Raw genomic sequence first — 19921 nt, 5'->3', positions numbered from 1 at the left:
AATCAGGAAAATTTTGCAGCCATGGACAAATAATCAAAAGCACTTAATTGAATGTTTCATATGAACAGAATTGCACATAAGTTGGATCCACATCTTACTCAGTCAACAAGGAAAAGGATTTTGTTGCATTCCAGGCTAAAAAATGATCCACCAGATTACTGCTAAGAGGGATCATGAGAATTCTGTTAGCATCAATAGGTAGAAATATGTCCCTGATCAAGACGACAAGACCTCGTCCCACTGTCCGGTTCCAGGATTAATAAGTTCAGCAACCTTCCTAAGGATAGTGTGACCTCGTGGAGTAATGACCTTCCTAATTGGGCTGTTTGGGATCCAGTGATCCTCCCACATGTCAGTATCTTTGATTGGCTAGGAAGCGCGTCAACTTTATGTTTCTCAAATGACCCAAAGCCGATGCTAGCTCAGGTCTTCCACTTTTCTAAGCGAGGTCACATGCGCTTTGGATCTAGCGTTTGTGTTTCTTAAACGACCCTAGCTCCCCAAGCTCGGGTCGTCCCTGTTTTAAGCGAGGTCGCATGTGCCGTGGAGGAAGACAAAGAACTGCCAGCCTGTGCAGCAGCGATCAGGACATTTTATTACTTCGTACCACCCCGCAAAAAATTGTTGAGATTCAACTAACACGTATACAATACATTAGATTAGTCCACCTGCAAAAAATTTAAATATGTTTCTTCGAATGAGATTGAGAGATAAATTCAAAACAAGGAGGCCCGGATAAGACAGAAAGCATTAAACAACCAGCGGAATATATAAATCACGAGGGACGCGGACACCGCAATTTCGCTCGTTATAAAGCACCAGCTGAGAAGGCAACAAGACCAGGCTTAGTTGATCCTTCCCACCTTTCATTGCGAGCAGCTTTGCATCGCATCCCCGCAAGCTATCGTATCCTCCCGTCCCAAGTAGGCTGCAAGTCAGTATATGGCGACTACATAGCAAGACTTGCCCGCTGTTACTTCTCGGGTCAACCGCGAAGGAGGATGGCCGGCCGCGCTCGAGCTACTGGGATTCGGGGGAACAGCGGCGACGGTCCAAAGAAGCGGCAGCGAGAAGAGATGTCGCTCAACCGGTATGCTGCCATGCAGGCATACCTTTTGATGGGCGTAACCGGCTTAGGCTACCTGGCGCTTCTGTGGTCGACGGTAGTCCTCCTCGGTGGCTTCGTCACCGCGCTGGGGAAGAAGGATTTTTGGTGCCTAACAGCTATTAGCATGATACAGGCAGCCAGGTCAGTAATGTCCTGTCTCTTATTGAGATATTCTCCATCTAGGCACAGTGTAGGTCTTTTTGTTACTCTACAGTTATTGATATGTCATTTTTTTGGTCATGTGTCATTTTGTTAGTATTTGATTGGTGTGTATCTTAATTATGTAGAGACCGGTTGTTTCTCATCATGCTTTGTATCCCCTTATGATGTATTTTGAGTTAATAAAAACGCCTTTTATCGAGGAAAAAAAAAGAGTTACTACCTCCATTCTAAAATATAAGATATTTTGTCTGGCTAGCCTACCAAAACGTCATATATTTTGGAACGGAGGTAGTACAAGATATTAAAAGATGATGTAAGGGTACGAGCGGAAGCTCCGCGCTTTGGTGCAGATGATGGTGATGTCTGTGTGTCACTTACCTCTTGAGGGCATCGTTCTGCTCTCTTCCCCGTGCCGGGGTTTCAGGTGAAACCCTAGGCCATCGTTTCGGGCTCGGTGGCGGCAACGTACTGCGTCGTTACCCTCTTGGGGAGAGGGGGTAGGGGGGAGGGGTATCATCCGGTTAAGGCGCATCAGCGCCTTCGGCCTTGCTGTGACCCTAGCGTGAAGCTTCTTCGGTTCTGCCGTGGAGTGGATTCATTGGTCATTTACACGTGTCCTCGTAGTCACCGACCTCGGTCCTTGCTATCCGCTTGCATGATCGAAGCTCCACGGTCCGTAACGTGAGGACAGATGCTTGTTCTCTTTGGCAATAGCTTTGTGTGCTCAGTGCGTCGGGGTCCGGTGGTTTCCCATGGCAGCGCGGTTCAGTTTGGTTCGGTAGTCCAGATCACCTCATGTTAGCGTGACGACTCCTATTTTCTTGTTTGGCTGTAGGTTGCTCGCATCCTTGCCGCCCTCTCGGTTGTCATTTTTTATCTTTTGACTGGCTTGTATGGGGTTCTCCCCACTACCTTCTATCGGTTCGGTCATTTGTGCTTTATATATATAGCGGGGTGAAAACCTGCTTCGTGTGGATAGAAAATCCATACCCTTGTTATAGGGGCTATACGTATTTGGTGCCATGTTGATATTAATATATCTTACTCGATAAAAAAGTTTCGTTGGTAGATAAATAAGAGGGTTCATACCTAAAATTTATGTAATGTTGTACTCCTTCCATTTATATATACAAGGTCATTATATATTTTTTATGTCTAATAACTTTGACCATTAATTTTACCAACAAAAAGTGAGTTATATGCCACAAAAATTTTGTCATTGGATGCATATTTCAAAGAACTTTCTGATGATATATCTTTTATGACATATAATCCATATTCTGTTGACCAACATTATAAGTCAAAGTTTGCCACGAAAAACAAAGTGACCTTGTATACAAAAATGGAGGGAGTACAATGTTTGACTACAATAATTTTCTAGTGAGGGGCTCGAGTACGAAACTGACTATGCATTTGCCATGCCACTTTTTCACAGGTTCTTTAACGACTGGGAAGAAAAGGTGATGTTAAATTTCTTTATGCAAGTGATGCCAATTATTGAGGAAATTATGGTCAATGTCATCCCATGGATTATTGTTCTTTTTCCATTGGTGTATTTGCTGATGTTGATGCTCCTAGCCATGGAGATAATCTACCTGTTTGGGTCTTTCATCTGTGTCGGGGTCTCTTTGTGGCGCATAATACAGCGTGATTATGGCAACATGGACGGGGACAGCACCAATGCAAACCTGATGCCAGCTATGGACATATTCTACTCTCTAGTTCTCTGCCAAGGTGCACTCTTCACTTTATGGTTAACATCTAACATTGTGGTTTCACCCTTTATCACTTCACTCCAAGGAGTATGGGAGTTCCCAGAGAAGTGGGGTAGAAGATCAGTTTTAAACTACCTCTTTGACACCCGGTCGAAATGCTGGCGGGACCCTAAATCCATCAAGGATAGAGGATTGCTCAAGTACGCGGTCGATTTGCTGGACTCTGAATCATCGCAAGACTACCTCTCCGGAACAAGGATGCTGGATGTGTTCATCAAGCACGAAGAGGATGTAAGGCCACTTATACTCCCCTCAAGCCAAAAAGTTCAGAAGATGATAGATATACTGAGGTGGAGAAGCAGCGACAGAGAGATGCAAGAGCTAGTGGCCAGGATATTGGCGCATCTTGCCTGTGACATCGATCTAACCCAGTTTCCTGGGGCAATACGGTGCATATCCTCCCTACTCGGTACCACCTTGCCATATTGGAACAACCAACAAGCATCCAGTAATGAATCACCTAAAGGTAAAATGGAACAGCAAGGTGCAGGGGAGAGCCCCATCGATAACAGTGAAGTAGATCGCTGGAATGAGTTGATTCTGCAAGGTCTGGCAATTCTCGAGAGGCTGGCGTCTGACTGTCACGCCCCGATCTGGATCGAGGAGACCAGAGTAGCCAGATGAGAGAAAGGGGATGAGGATGGCGTGAGGAAGGGGGTGAGCGAGAGAGAAACTGGGAGAGATATTTAGTTTACTCAAATAACAGCCTGTCCAATACAATGCTCATGCGGGGGTTAAGTATCCCTCGACCCAGCTGGCTCACGCACCGGCCACACACACACTTACAGCTGGCTCACGCACGCACTCACGCTTGGCACAGCCAACTGGCAGTCACGCAGTGGTGCCTTGCACTGCCGTGGTGACATTCTCCCCTCCTTGAGAACGTACTTCTTCCTCCGTTGCATCGTCTTCCCAGATGCTTGCTTGCGGGTAACGCCGGCGGAGCACGTCGTAATCCTCCCAGGTGATCGTCGGAGGAACTGTGTCCCAGGCCACTTGCAGTTGAACCACGGGTGCATTGCCCTTCTTCATCATTCTGCGGTCCAGTATCTCCACTGGTATGGTCTCCTTAGTGGACAGATCAGTGGTGGCCGGAAGTTCAGAGAACACCGGACTGTAGTTGGGGGTGAAAGGCTTCAACTGCGAGACGTGAAACACGGGGTGGATTTTACTGTCAGCAGGGAGCTCCAGTTTGTATGCTGCAGGTCCAATTCTGGCGATGACGGAGAAAGGGCCAAAGAACTTGAACGCCAGCTTCGAGCAGGGGTGGCTCGCCACAGACTTCTGTACATATGGTTGCAGTTTCAGAAGAACTTGCTCCCTGACCTGAAATGCCCGCTCTATTCGATTCAGGTCCGTCAACTTCTTGTGCTTGACTTGCGTGCGTGCCAGATGTGCGCGCAGGTTTTCCTGATGCAAGGACCAGTCCCACTGCTCCCCGTCCGGCAAGGCTGGTTGGGATGCCGGCCAGGTGGCCATGCTCCCCTCGTTGGCTTCGACCCCGTACAGCGCTTTGAAGGGAGAGCAACCCAGCGAGGAGTGAAAGGAGGAATTGTACCAGAATTCAGCAGCGGGAAGCCAACGGCGCCATTGCTTGGGAGTGTCGTGAACGGCACAGCGCAAGTACATCTCCATGCACTGATTGACACGCTCACTTTGGCCATCCGTCTGGGGGTGGTACGCTGTGGAGTAGAGGAGCTTGGTGCCTGCGCCGGCGAGCAGTTCGCGCCACAGCGCACTGGTGAAGATCTTGTCGCGGTCGCTGAGTGTCGTGAACGGCACAGCGCAAGTACATCTCCATGCACTGATTGACACGCTCATGTTGGCCATCCGTCTGGGGGTGGTACGCTGTGGAGTAGAGGAGCTTGGTGCCTGCGCCGGCGAGCAGTTCGCGCCACAGCGCACTGGTGAAGATCTTGTCGCGGTCGCTGACGATGGATTTGGGGATGCCGTGGAGCTTGACGACGTTGTCCCAGAACACGCGCGCCACCTGTGTCGCCGTGAACGGGTGCCGCAAGGGCACGAAGTGAGCGAACTTGGTGAAGCGGTCAACAACCACCATGATTGTATCGTAACCTTCGGACTTGGGCAGTCCTTCGACGAAGTCCATGGTCAGCTCTTGCCAGGGTGCGGAGGGGATCGGCAGAGGTGCCAGTTTGCCCGCGGGCTTGCGAAGTTCAGGCTTGGCTTGCTGGCAAACCTGGCACTGGCGCACGAATTCGTCGACATCTGGTTTCAGTCCCTTCCACTCGAAAACTTTCTTGACTCGGTGGTAGGTGGCCGTTGCTCCGGAGTGGCCGCCCACGGCGCTGTCGTGCATCGCGCTGATGAGCTTAGTGCGCAGAGCGGTGTTTGCGCCAATCCACAGCCGGCCCTGACGCCGAATGAGGCCCCGGTACAGCTCGTACTCGTCATCATCTGGGCTGTGCAGTGCAAGCTGTTGCAGCCGTTCTTGCGCGTCCGGATCAGTGGCGTAGGAATTGGCCACCTCTTGGATCCACGCGGGCTGACACAGGGACAGAGCGTTGGCGCTGAAGTGGCTGCCCACGCGGGAGAGCGCGTCCGCAGCTCCATTGTCGATGCCGCACTTGTACTGAAACTTGAACTGCAGCCCGACAAGCTTCGACATTGCGCGGCGTTGGACGTCAGTCACCAGTTGTTGATCGCCCAGCGTGCACAAGCTCTTGTGGCCGGTGAGGATGGTGAACGGCCCGCGCTGCAGGTAGGAGCGCCATTTGTCCACCGCCATCATCACCGCCAGAAACTCCTTCTCGTACGTTGAGAGTTTCTGGTTCTTCACTCCCAGCGCTTTGCTGTAGTAGGCGACCGGGTGGCCTTCTTGCACCAGCACGGCGCCAATGCCAGTGTCGCAGGCGTCCGTCTCGATCGAGAACGGCTTGTTGAAGTCTGGGAGGGCGAGCACCGGCGTGGTCACCATCGCCTGCTTGAGCGTGTCGAAGGCGTGCTGCGCGGATTCGGGCCACTCGAATCCTTTCTTGGTGAGCTGCAGTGTGAGGGGCTTGGCGATGATCCCATAGTGCGGCACAAACTTACGGTAGTAGCCGGTGAGCCCCAGGAACGCGCGCAGCTCGGTGGCATTGGTCGGAGTAGGCCACTGAGCCATGGCTTCTGTCTTCTCAGAGTCAGTCGCCACGCCCTGCTTGGAGATGACGTGGCCGAGGTAATCGATGTGATTTTGCGCGAATGAACACTTCGACATCTTGGCGTATAACTGGTGCTCGCGGAGCAGGCTCAGGACGAGGCGAAGATGCTCCAAGTGCTCTTCCCAGGTCTCACTGAAAACCAGAATGTCGTCAAGAAAAATGATGACAAACTTACATGTATACTTGGCGAAGATCGCGTTCATCAAGCATTGAAAGGTTGCAGGCGCATTTGTCAGGCCGAACGGCATCACGCGGAACTGAAAATGCCCATGGTGGGTTTTGAATGCAGTCTTGTGTTTGTCCTCTTCACGCATGCGGATTTGGTGATAGCCTGCCCGCAGATCGAGCTTGGAGAAGAAAGCAGCGCCGGCTAGTTCATCGAGGAGCTCGTCCACGATCGGCAACGGAAACTTGTTCTTCACTATGATGTCGTTGAAGCGTCTGTAATCGACACAGAACCGCCATGTCCCGTCCTTTTTCTTCACCAGCAGCACCGGAGCAGCATATGGGCTGACCGAGTGTGTGATCACGCCGGCATCGAGCATTTCTTTCACTTGACGCTCGATTTCGTCTTTCTGGAGTGGCGAGTAACGGTACGGTCGTGTGTTTGTAGGTTGAGCTCCTTCTTCCAAAGTGACTGCGTGATCGTACTGCCTATGAGGAGGCAGACCGGTTGGTGTGGCGAAGACATCAGCAAACTCCTCCAATAAATCGCTGATCGGCGTCTGCGATGGTATGCGCGACTTTGGTCTGGGAGGTTGCATTTCCACCATGGCCATAGCCCAGATATCATTGCCAGCGATTAGTTTGCAGAGCTCGGCCGGCTGAACGGCCGCGAGCGTTGGTGTCGTCTTGGGTCGAACACCTTGCAGGGTGACCAACTCGCCGTCGTGGAGGAATGAGATGAACTTCTCTTGCCAGTGACATGTCATCGGACTGTTTTTCTCCAACCAATCCATGCCAAGGATGCCGTCGTAGGCGCCGGTGTCGAGCTCGTACATCTGCGTCGAGAAGGTGTGGCCCTGCATCCACCACTTGAGCTCAGGGACTTGGCGAGAGCAGGTGAGGTGATCGCCGTTCGCCACACGCACGTCCAGGGTAGCGATTTCTTGTGTCTCTGCGCCGACACGCTCGACGAAGGATTTGTTGACGAAGCTGTGCGTGCTTCCGGAGTCTAGCAGTAGCAGCATCACCTGGTTGCCCACCAGTGCGCGGAGACGAATGGTGCTGGGCGCCTCTGAGCCGTCCAGCGCGTGCGCAGAGATGGTGCAGCACTCCGGAGGAGGGACGACAGGCTCTGGAGTGTCGAGCAAGTCGAGAGCGTGCACGGCGTCATCAGTGAGCACCTCGCCATATGCGCCGACCTGAATCGTGAGCAGCTGCGCCTGCGGATTGCAGCGGTGCTCGCGGCTGTATCGATCGCCTAACTTGAAGCAGAGCCCGTTGGCGCGGCGAAATTCCTTGAGTTGACGCTCGCGCGCATAGTCGTCGGGCTGTTGGCGTGGCGCGGCGCCCGGGCGCGCTGGTGGCGCTGGAGGTGGGCGGCCTTGGGGTTGTGGTCGCGGCCGCGCTCGTGGCGTGTTCAGCTCCTCCTCTTGGATGTGGGCAAGGATCGACGCGCGCGTGATGCTGGTGGGGGCTTGGAGACGCACGGCCGCGCGCAGTTCGTCCTTGAGGCCCAGCAAGAACTGCATGATGAAAAACTTGGTGGAGAGCGATGGGTCGAGCGCCAGGAGGTGGTACATGTGGCTGTCGAACTCCTGGCGGTATTCGCTGACGGTGCCGCTCTACCGGAGTTGGAGAAGCTTCTGCATCTCTAGCTCGAACTCGTCGGCGCCGAATTCCTCGATGATCGCTGCGCAGAACGCCTCCCAGCCCAGGCCAGCATGTGTTTGACGAAATGCCCGTAGCCAGTGCGCGGCCTGGCCCTCGATGTACAGCGTCGCCGTGGTCACCCAGCTTGACGGCGGCACGCGGTAGAGGTCGAAGTAGGCGCGGCAGCGATCCAGCCAGAGGTACGGCGCCGTGCCATCGAAGCGCGGAAAATCGTGCTTGGGCGGCTTGATGTAGTTGTCGTGGTGTTGGTGGAGTTGTGGCTCGTTCTGCTGCTGGAGCGGCGCCTGAAGCAGAGGCGGCCGCTGATCTGCGAGGCGTGGGGACGGTGGCGGTCCCTGTTGTTGTTGGTGCACGGGTGGAGGGCGCAGAGGAGGCGGCGGGGGTGGAGGTGGTGACGGGTTGAGGACGGCGCCCGGTCCCGATCCGCGCGGCGACGGCGACCTCTCGAGCGCCTTGCGAGTCTCGTCGACGTCGGCCTGGGTGAGATCCACCTGCTTGGACAGCGCCCGCAGATCTTGCGCGACCTGCGCGTTGAAGGCGGCCTGCACCTCGAGTCGCTTTTCGTTGTCGGCCTTCTGCTCGTCGAGGCGTGAGAGAACGGTCTCCATGAGCGCCTTGAGCGTGCTGGTGTTGTCGTCCATGGCAGACAACAGCTGTCGCGTCTGAACCGATGGTTTGGACGGCGCCGTTGCTCCGCTCCGAGCCGATCCAACCCCGTCGGGGATTTTGGGCGATTTGCCGGAGCAGATCGCACCCGCGGCGGTGGATGTTACAGATCAAGGCCAAGAGGTTTGTGGAGGCAGCGGAGAAAATTTTTCGGCAGGATTCGGTGGCTCTGATACCAAAATGTCACGCCCCGATCTGGATCGAGGAGACCAGAGTAGGCAGATGAGAGAAAGGGGATGAGGATGGCGTGAGGAAGGGGGTGAGCGAGAGAGAAACTGGGAGAGATAATTAGTTTACTCAAATAACAGCCTGTCCAATACAACGCTCACGCGGGGGTTAAGTACCCCTCGACCCAGCTGGCTCACGCACCGGCCACACACACACTTACAGCTGGCTCACGCACGCACTCACGCTTGGCACAGCCAACTGGCAGTCACGCGGTGGTGCCTTGCACTGCCGTGGTGACACTGACCAACACAACTGCAGGGACATATGCAGCACCCCCGATTTAATGGCCAAGATCATGTCACCTATCTACTCTGAAACGCTTATCCAAGATATCAGCACAATGTCGGCATGGCAAGATTTGGTAAATGGGGGGTTCAGAGTGGTGCACCGGCTCATCCGTGCTACTGAGTGGACTGGCAGAAGGCTGGCCCATGAAATCTCTTGTAGCGAGCAGGCTGTGAGCAACCTTGAGAGGATTCTTGATCAAGGCAGCACAGCTAGCCAAACACTGCAGATTCAGGCTATAGAGATACTGACAGAATTGGCTTTGGATCCGCCTATCAATCTCGCCACGGAAACAAAAGAAAAACTGATTAATAAGCAGTTGAAGGTCTTCCTTAATGAAGGGACAGAAGAAAACCTTAAAGTTACGGCTGGGAAAACACTGGCATTATTATCCAAGACAGCAACTATCTCTGTGTGCATAATGAGCAAATACAATAACATTGCTGATCAAGTCACTGAAATGCTTGATGCTAAGAACAAGATCATTTACAGAACAATAGCAGCTGAGATCTTGGAGAATTTGTGTACTCACCATGCAATGGACACGGAACACGTGAGGGACACCTTGCTGCCAAAGGTAACCGTCCAAATCTGTTTATGCAATTCCAATATCTGAAGCAGCACAACAGTGTCAGTGGCAAGTTAGAAACATAATAGATTGTGTTATATTCTAAGCTTTCCTGATTTTTCTTACATCTCGTTCACCTCTTAGCCTTTGCAAACATCAGACCATCCTCAAATCACCTCACTCCATGCATAACATACAGATAAAAACTTGCAGTAAAGTTGTTCCAAAATTGTGCACTTTCAAGGCTTCAACTTTAGGCTAACTAATGGCTGAGATTTACAGAAGTTTCAGGCATGGGAGGATTAGCGAGTGTAAAGCTAAGGACTAAAATCATACACTGAAACATATTAGTCAGATAATTGTAGATTTTAAACCTTTACGAATATCCTATGTTTAGTGATTTGAATTTTAAGTTACATTATTGTTGCAGGTGCTAACAGAAGTTCTAACCAGTAAAAAGAAACCCCCATCGGAAGCATCTCAAAGGCAGTTTCCTTGGTGGGCTAGGTTACTAATGCGAAGGCATCTATCTGTAGAACAACGTCGTAAAAGAAAATCCAAAGCATCAGGAGATGTTGACGAAAATCCACAGCAAGACGACGAAGAAAATCAACATTTCGAACATAATAGCCAAATCAATTTATCCGAGCAAAAGGAGACGCATACAGCTACGATGGAATTGAAGGAAGCATTGTTATCCCTTACTTTGGTGATATGTGACAAACTGATAATTAGCGCAGACGACTTTGATGATGTGGCTCGGAATGTTTCCTCGGGAGAAGGTCAATTTGTGGCGAAGCTCAAAACTGTAGTAGAAGAGAACTGTGAAGCCACCGCTAATAGCCTGAGAATCGTAAGCTTTGCGGTCAGATTGCTGTTACAGTGATGCGCCGCGGCCAGTACAGCGCGCACTTCAAGGATCAGAAGTTCATGGAGACACTATCTAAGGCTTCGACAATCATGTCAAACCTTGAAAGCTGCATGCTCTTCGCTGGTACTGATTGTGGAGCAAAGAAGACCGCCAGGCCCCTCCTCTCTGATCTTGTGAAAGAGGCACAAGCGTTGGCTGCTTAAAAATGTATTTTTAATCATGTTTCTCTACCATTGTGATGTCTTATTTCTCTAGATCAAACAATCGTGTCATATTTCCCTTGGATACATGGCCCTCGGATTGTTTCATTTGTCAAATAAGATTGTGTGACTGGAATTTTATGGAACAGGTAATTTGCTATGTTACAGCCAGTTTCTACCTGAAGAAGATCAATGCTACGAACCCATTTTGTTTCTATCCTGAAACGTACCCAAATCTACCAGCCTGATGACAAGGCGCCATAACAAGAGCAAGGACGTTGGGGACGGGGACTCACCTACGGATTTTTCTCCGGAGAGTGCAGCGACGATGCGGCGATTCCGATTGGCATCCCCACGGGCAAGACGGGCACTGGCAGGGAGTTAGCCGAGTCGGCGTGTGGAGGAGGGTAGAAGGAATGCGCGGGGCGGATGGGTTGGGGCGGATGAGCGCCGCCCTGGTGACTTCTGCGGCTCGTCCGGCGGCGTCTAGGGTTTCCGTCATCCCCAATTCCGGTACGAAACCCCAACGCCGCACAAGATGGGAAAGCTCGAACAGAACCAAAATTTCAACCCTCGTGTGCTCTGAGGAACCAGGAGTCCAGGAGCCGCGTGGCACGTACACATTCGGCCTTTCTTTCCACCGCCACGCCCTTGCCTGCCTCTACGCGCCGCCGCCTCCACCGCTCTCGTCGCCGATGCCGCCGCCTGCTCCTCACGCCGCGTGGCCGTACCCTCGACGCGCGGCAAGCAGGATGAGGTAGGTGCCTTCTTTCTTAGCCTTCCGTGGGTGCCCCGAACGGCAAATCTGCGTTGCTCGTAGCAGTCGTAGACACCATTCCTCTGATTGCTTCAGGTTGCAGGTGATTTTTTTTCCTCAAAAAGAGGGAAAAACAATCGGCCTCTGCGTCGAGTGTCAGGTTGCAAGGGAGGGATGATTCGCAAATAGAGCACCAACTTTCAGGTATCTCCTGGATCAGTCTCGCCTAATCATGATACTTTACCGTCTATTGATTGTTCAGTATCTATGACTGCGCGAATACCGATCGATTGTTCTTGATTGAAGTCCAATGCGTTGTTCGTTGTTCGTTGAGTGTTCTTAATTGAACTCTTCCTAACCATGTTCCATAGGACAATCTGAATGCTCTGCTTCAGTTCAACTATTTTGCGGAGAAAATGCCTTTCAAAACAAATTATGGGGAGAAAAAGATAACTGTACTTTAGTCTTTATTTCTTATTACAACAGCATTGGTATCTTTAATCCTAACCAAAAAAAAATTACATGCATCCATGGCTTGGCGTTGGGTTTGGCTTGCAGGTGCAGCACGAAGTAGTCAGCTAGTTGCCCATTCAACCTGTAAGCCACCCGTGTCTGATCCCATCCCCATAGAAAGAGACGACGAAGCCAACCACAAATGAAACTGCCGCAACCCATATAGCCGAGCTGTGATCTTCGGTGCTTGTCATCACGTCTGAAGCGTTGGCGGTATAGTTAAGAAGATCTGGATTTCCCGTGGAATCGACTGCCACAGATTCTCGAAATGCTGGAAGGGATCCAGAGAGCTGATTATAAGAAATCACCAACTCTGTCAAGCTTTGCAAACCTTCGAGCGAGGATGGTATCGGGCCAGACAAATCGTTGTAGGAAAGATCAAGGATCTCCAGGTCCTTCAAAATGCCAATATTTGAAGGAATAGACCCACTGAGATGGTTGTGACTTAGATTCAGAAGTGCACTCAAGCTGGTCGGCATTGTGGGGATGACACCAGTGAGCTCATTATCCCCGAGATGAAGCTCAATAAGAGATTGCGGTGAACTGATTGAAGTTGGAATGGCGCCAGTGATCTTGTTGCCCTGCAAATTTATGTTTGAAAGCCGTGGTAGCTGGAAAATTTCATGTGGTATCTCTCCAGTAAATGAGTTTTGGCTAAGGTTCAGTACATTCAAGTTCACCAGATTGACAAGTGTGCTTGGTATATGTCCGTCAAAATTGTTTATTTGGAGTTTCAGAACAGCCAGGCTATCAAGTTTGCCGATCTCAGCGGGCACTGCACCGTTCAACTGATTGCTTGCCAGATTCAAGAGAACCAACCTACTGCATCTGCCAACTTGTCGGGGTATGCCTCCCGCCAAGTGGTTATTGTTCAGCTCAAGATAAGACAAGCTTGAGGCATCACCAATCGAGCCTGGGATACTACCATCGAGCAAGTTTCCTCCGAGATGAAGGCGATAGAGGCTGCGAGAGAATCCTTGTGGGATGTGCCCTTCAAGCCTGTTGCCGGTGAGATCAACGGTATGCAAACCACCAGCCAAGAACAGATCAGGAGGTATCTCACCACTAAGCTTATTGTAACTCAAATCCAACATCTCTGTATTCATGGTGATTTCACTAGGTATCAAACCACTGAAGCCGTTGCCAGACAACACCAGTTCCTTCAGAGAGTGGACCATTATTGTTGGGAGGCTACCACCAAGTGTATTGTAACTAAGGTTCAAGCTTCTTAATCTGGGCAAAGAACTCAACTGTTCGTCTACATTTCCACTCAGCAAACTGAAGGAGAAATCAAGAACCTCCAGTTTGCGGAAACCAGTGAAGTCGCCGAGCGGTCCAGGCAACTGAGCGTAGCTCAAATTGAGCGTCCGCAATCTAGCACCCAAGGGGCATGAGGAGAGCTGCTGTGGCAGATCGGTGAACCTGTTTTTTGAGAGGTCCAGAGATTCCAAGGTATCAAGGGAGCATAAGCAGGCAATTACGGTGGAGTTGGAGAGGCCAAAGCGAGACATGGAGAGGTGCAGCACAACTGCAGATGAACCAGGGCGGTTAGACGGCACAGAGCAAGTGATCCCACTCCACAGGCACGGGTTCGGGTCGGTTGTGTCCCAGTGGCTCCACGGAGCCATGGTGGAGACCATGCTTGAAAGGTTTCTCATGGTGCTTTCCTGCACTTTGTTTAGCCGCAGTGGTTGCACGCGGGCCATGGACAAATCAAACAGCAAGCAAATCAGCAGCGCTAGCAATAACCCATGGTGAGAACATGAGCCATACCTGCTCTTCTCCATGGTCACCTCTTCTCTTCTGTAACCTATGGGGTCAGCTGTTTGCAGGTGTGGTGATGGTGGTGTTGCAAAGGGCTTGATCGACCCACTGACCACTGTCGTATGTGCAAGAAGATGGGTAGAAGAAGCAATGGTAGAGAAAGCAGCAATGGTCAGATTAGTGGCGCAAGACCCCAACTGCGGCGTACACGAAGGGGGTCAAACTTTGACTCAAAGTGATGTGGAGCCTCACAGCATCAGGTTGGTATCAATCGTCATCGTTACCTTGTCAGCTTGCAAGTTTGAACCGTGTTCTATTCATCGGCAAGTGGTCTGATTTGTGGAATTGTACCACTAGCATTTACTCATTTACCAGTAAGAATGGTGGAATGGTCTATTCTACGAAAACCACAAGTCAACGGCGACGCTAAAAAGAAAGATAAACCAAAAATATGATAATTATGTGCTCAATTTTTTTTTGTTTTGGAAGTAAACCTTATTTTGCACAATTATTCAGCATTTCTACATGTTTTCTTAACATTCCTGTATTTTGAAGCAACTATTTTGAGTCAAAAATTCTTTCAAGGAAATTAAGCAATTGCTGATGAGATTAATGTTGCTGACATGCCTTGGGGCCTTAATCCGCCAATTAAGATGCGTCCACCATTAGGATTATTCGACAACACGTGTATCCTTTCACTCATATTACTATCATTTTCCTCTAAATGAAAAAAATTAACGCATGTGTTCCCCAACAGGTTTTATTTTATTTACAGTAGAATGTCTCAATTGCAACTTTTGCCAACTTTGCTACTTTACCGTTGAACTAAAGGAAAGAAAATGAGCTGTTTCCACCACCCTTGTGTTGGCTTACATTGGTAAATTTGAATACCTTGATGTACATTTATGCTATGCAGTGATAGCTTAAAACTAAATAACTGTTTAGTAAAGGCACTGAAGATTACTGTCAACTTTGGACCTAGTTCCCCAGAGATCGTGTGACAAATTGCTGGACTCATGACATCTTGATGTTTCATTGGCTAGTACTCATGAGATCGTGTGACAGATTGCTGGATTTGTGCAATATGGATTCTCTCCTCACACAATAAGTTTGAAGCATTTACTTTCAGAACCGTCTTTAAATGTTTTGGCAGCAGCGAGTTACTAGGTTTACTGTCAATTTATATAGAGGTAGTGCTAATTAAAATTAGCATTTTCTAATAGTATCCACTATTGGCAATCACTTACCATTTATTTTTATGAGAAACACAGCTTCAGCATTTGTAACCTTCGTATGATCAGGGATGCAAACATAAGCGTCACTCATCTATTGGAAATGAAGTCTAGCTGCACACCTTTTTAGCTTAGCTGCACATCACATGTTTGAGGGCTAATCCATTCCGTTATTACTTCAGCTGGTTGCGACATCAACAAAAGGCGATGTACCTCCGTTGGTGGCATGTAACATTTGCTGCCATCTCAATCAGAATCATGCCTCTGGACAGTTTGTTACAAGGCTCCTATCCCCTTTGGAAACTGCATGCCTCAACTGAAAATAAGAACTATCATTTCTCTCAACCACTCTCATGACACCAGAATTTCTGCTCTATTGAGTATGTTTCTCTGACAGCAGTTGTTACCGTGCTCGTCTCCTTGGAGCCAGACAGATAGCCAGCCAGCCAGCCAAGAGTGCCCAGAAAGATAGCGTCCCTGCTTCAGCGCCACTCCTGCAGATTTTTCTACGCGAGCATTGGGAGTTTTCTGTAACTTCTTTTAGGTGGCAAGTCATGGTTCTTGCTTGTTGCTACTGGGAAACTGGTTGCTTGGGGCTAGCTGCTGGTGGCCAGTGTGCTATTGAAGTGGAAGCAAAGAAACCAGCAGCCTCTCACCTCCATATAAGCCTCCGGGAGCTTGTGATGTTTCTTGCAGCCCAGATCCTTGAGAAAGCAGCACGTCCATGGCCTCTGATCGCGTCGAGGTCGACACCGCCCGCCCTTTCCGGTCCGTGAAGGAGGCGGTCGCGGTGTTCGGGGAGCGCATCCTCGTTGGAGGGAGCAACTCCAGGTACAACGGCAATGCGGTTGCCCTCGCCGATCCGCATGCCAATGCCACCCCTAGTGCCAAGCACGAAGATAGCAGTAGGAGCAGTACCGCCACCCTTTCTCCAAATGCAATGGCAGAGGTAGATGCGGAGCCAGGGCCAGAGGCAATGACAGCTATCGTGCCAATGTACTCCGCGCACTCCTCGCCGTCGTTCACGTCGCCGCGTTCGGCGTATGAAGACGACGGCGAGCTTGGTTGCCAAGACGAGGAAGCCGGGCTCGCGGTTGTGAGCTCCATCAAGAAGCTGGAGGCGGAGGTGGCCGATACGAGACGGGAGGTGCTGCAGCTCAGGAAGAGGGGCACCGAGATGGAGATGGCCGTGGCCACCCTCAACGCGCAGCTCCACCGAGGCCTCTCGAGGCTGGCCGAGATCGAGGCCGACAAGGCTGCGGCGGCGGCACGCCGCAGCATCGGTGGAGACACCGACGTGATGGCGGCGGCCATGGTGCGGAGCGAGCGGTGGGCCGAGAAGTCCAGCACGTACAGCAGCGAGTACCTGCCGTCCTTCAGCCACGCGCTGAGCCTCGGCGAGATCGACGACGACCTGCTCGGCGGCAGGAGGAGGAAGGCGCAGAAGGTGAAGCCCATCGTGCCCCTCATCGGCGACATCCTCTTCTCCAAGAGTTTCTCCAAGAGGAAGAGCGGCAAGGACAGCGGGGATCTCTCCGGCGTGTTAGGGTGATCATCACTTGCTTGCTGCGTGCTCAGGTTGTGGCTGCTTGCGTTGCGTGTGGTTTGGATGGAGCATGTGCTTTCTTTCTCTTTGCTTGGGGTTTTTCATTTTTTTTCTTTTCTTCGTGCTCTTGTTTGTGCGAGCCTGTAAATGTAAAATACTGATGAATGTTTGTACCTATAGTGTGTTTTAGATCGTGACTGTTTTCTGATTTGGCTAGCTGTTTTAGAGTAGAGGTGTTCGGCTACCTCACTTCTGTTTTAAAGTAGAGTTGTTCGGCTACCACACTTCTTTTGAGCCGTTTGCCGTGCTTTATAAATAAAGTCATGTGACCAAATGATACATATTGTTAAAAAAAACCTCATACAAGTTGATCGATAAAAAGACGACACAACAAATCAGACACGCTAAAAAGCACAAAAGTGCACAACCAGGCTCCTCCAGCATGTCATCAAGAATAAGCACATGATATAAGAGATGCACACACATTCAATGACAAACCCCCCAACCCACCCCGAGAGGGAAATGATGCGCCGCCGTCGCGTCCGCCTTAAGAGGATGAGAGTTATCACTCTCACTGCTTGCAAAAGGATGGGTAGGGAAATCAAGGCGACACCCCAAAAGGGACACAACACCGGCAAGCATTGTCACTATTGGCACCATGCGTGAAGCTTTCGCTCGATACCTCCCGCACACCTCTCCTAAGGAACCCATACCACCATGGTCCCCAAAGGGGAATAACCATGCACCTTGCCATTCACATGACCAAAGCACGCAAACAACACTGCTTGATGGAGAGTCAAATGCACAGTCAGTCACCAAGGGTCGCTGCCCCATCATCACAACCCTAATCCTGAACCCCCGAGCCACACCTGCAACTGCCAAACACCGGAGGAAAGGGCGGGAAACCCCTCCTTCCCCGCCACATGACAACCCCCAACCAAGGACACAACGACGAACCCAGTCGGATCTAGACGAAGGCTCACCCAACCCAACGGCCACGAGCCACCACGTCAACAACAACCAACATGCTTTAAATCGGGCGCCACCACCTACGACGGCCGGATCTGGGAGGGAGACGGCCCGCACCACCAGCCCATTATGTCCCGACTAGCACATACGAGCAAGCTGACGACGCTTCGACCACCAAGAAGGAGCAGGCGAGCTCTCATGAGTCAATTCCTGGACGCACCGACATGACGGGAGGCGGCGAGCAGCCAACCGACGACGACCCATGCAGGCTTGATTAAGTTTTGGGACTTAGCTTTCTGAGTATAGGAGGAAGAGGAGAAGATGAGGAGAAGAGGAAGGGGAAGGATGAGAAGGGTAGGGAAGAGATCCTCTGTCGGTGGACCCGGACATCAGTCAGTGACACAACCATGTCCTAGGGCAAGAGGAGGGAACAAGGGAGATGGGAGAAAGATAGGGTGTGTGTGTGTGAGAGAGAAAGACAGAAGATGGAAGGTTCCCCGCCACCGCCTACCACCACCCAGAGATTTGTCCAGCGTGGTTCTGACCGGCGGAAGCGAGGGAGAACTGTCGTAAAAAATGTTTCCTATCATTCAAAAAATGTCTAACGTGTATTTAAATATTTTTTAAACACGTATGCAACAAAAGGTAAAACCATGTTAATCATGTATTGGAAAAAGTTAAACGCGTGCAAAAAAAGTGTTTTAGATGTATACAAAAAAGGTACAGTGTGTATGAAAGGAAAATCACCAAAACATTTATTTGAAAACTGTTAATCATGTATTTAAAAATTGTTAAACGTTTGTAAAAAAATGTTCCTGATGTATATGAAAAATGAACAATATGTATGAAAAAGTAGACAACAAAATATTTTTTTATTTTTTAAATATGTATATAAAAATATTCCTAATGTATATGAAAAATATACGATGTGTTTGAAAAGGTAGAAATCAAAATACATATTTAAAAAAATGTTATCATGTATTATCTCCATTTGAACTGAAACCTTATAAATTATTTCTGTTCTGAGGGAGTATTTGAAAAAATATTACATGTGTATACAAAAAATGTACAATGTGTATGAAAACATATAGACATGTGTTGAAAACAATAAAAAGTAAAAAACCTGAAGAATACCAATGAAGAAACACAAAAAATAAAAACCTAAAAGAAAACCAGTGAAATCCAACAAAAAAAAACCCAAAAAAAAAGAAACATGTGTATAAAAACACAAAAAATAAAGAAAATAAAAAAATAATGAAAACCATAAATAAAAACACAGAAAAATAAAAGAAAAAACTCAATAAAGATTGAAGGAAATCCGTGAAGAGAACAAAAGGCAAATAAAAACTGGACGCGTCCAGCCAATAGATAACGAAGAAGAAACTCGATTTCTGGGCTGGCCCAAACGCACGGACGCCAACGGCAAAACCTATTAGAAATCGGTACAGGCGGTATATAGATCCGACACTGCCTCTTTTTTGGCCGGTTTTGTGGTAAGCGTGATAGATTGAATCAACAAGCAGTAGTGTGATCTGCTGCTTGCGGTCAGTACCACGTGTGATCTCCTTCATATTTCTTGAAGAAGATACCTCTAATGTTCCCACTAGATCTTAGACCCGCCAACCTCCACTCTCGCCTTTCTGTTTATTTCCCGCAATCCTAATATTTAGTTCCACTTCTGACTGGATGAGAGCTCACCATCCAAGGTGCCCTGCTTTCTGATTCTCTCTTTTATTTATCTTTCTTTCTTTCTCATCTCTTTCTGATTATTTCTAACCTCATTCTTTATGGTATAGGGATTAGTTGAGCCCGAAACAAGGAGATGAACTTTTGGTCTATGAGTGTATATATGCCTTATATGAAAAAAATAGTACTTAAATAAAAGATTAAAAAAATCTGAAATATTTTTGAAATAAACTTGATCGTCCATTGTACTTGTGAATTTTTTTTCCACGATTTTTCCCCTTTGACTTCTTCTAAAAATAAATTTTCGGTCAAAATACTGTGGATAGTGACCTATAATGGTAAATATTTTTTTGCCTTGAAGTCAACGCTGGTTTTTAATTCTTGAAAATTTATATACTAGTGCAAAAGAAAGTCAAGTTTATTCACAAAAAACTTCTGAACTATTTCACATTTTTGTATTTTTTTCCTCATGTAGAGACAACCAGGAACCGAGGGGTATTTCAGCACGTGAGAAAAAAGAACTAGCTTATTATAGAATGCACAGTTAACTCGCCACCATTCTCTCGTGACCTCTCCTTCCATTTTGGCCAC

General features: G+C 49.3%; 2 protein-coding genes across 2 annotated transcripts; both read left to right on the top strand.

The window, feature by feature from the left end:
- Nucleotides 1–9009: 9009 nt before the first annotated feature.
- LOC123096305 (uncharacterized) lies at nt 9010–11084 on the top strand. Its single transcript, XM_044518001.1, has 2 exons — nt 9010–9801; nt 10223–11084. The coding sequence occupies exons 1-2, from the start codon at nt 9223–9225 to the stop codon at nt 10676–10678; spliced, it is 1035 nt and encodes a 344-aa protein (XP_044373936.1). The 5' UTR covers nt 9010–9222; the 3' UTR covers nt 10679–11084.
- A 2883-nt stretch (nt 11085–13967) lies between these two features.
- On the top strand, nt 13968–16959 carry LOC123096306 (uncharacterized). The gene is made up of 2 exons (XM_044518002.1): nt 13968–14157; nt 15312–16959. The coding sequence occupies exon 2, from the start codon at nt 15854–15856 to the stop codon at nt 16679–16681; it is 828 nt and encodes a 275-aa protein (XP_044373937.1). The 5' UTR covers nt 13968–14157; nt 15312–15853; the 3' UTR covers nt 16682–16959.
- The last annotated feature ends 2962 nt before the right edge of the window (nt 16960–19921 follow it).

Source organism: Triticum aestivum, chromosome 4D (assembly GCF_018294505.1).
Source record: "Triticum aestivum cultivar Chinese Spring chromosome 4D, IWGSC CS RefSeq v2.1, whole genome shotgun sequence".
NCBI classification, from domain to species: Eukaryota; Viridiplantae; Streptophyta; class Magnoliopsida; order Poales; family Poaceae; genus Triticum; species Triticum aestivum.
Note: the sequence above shows the minus strand (reverse complement) of the source record. Positions and strands in the feature narration are given on the sequence as shown.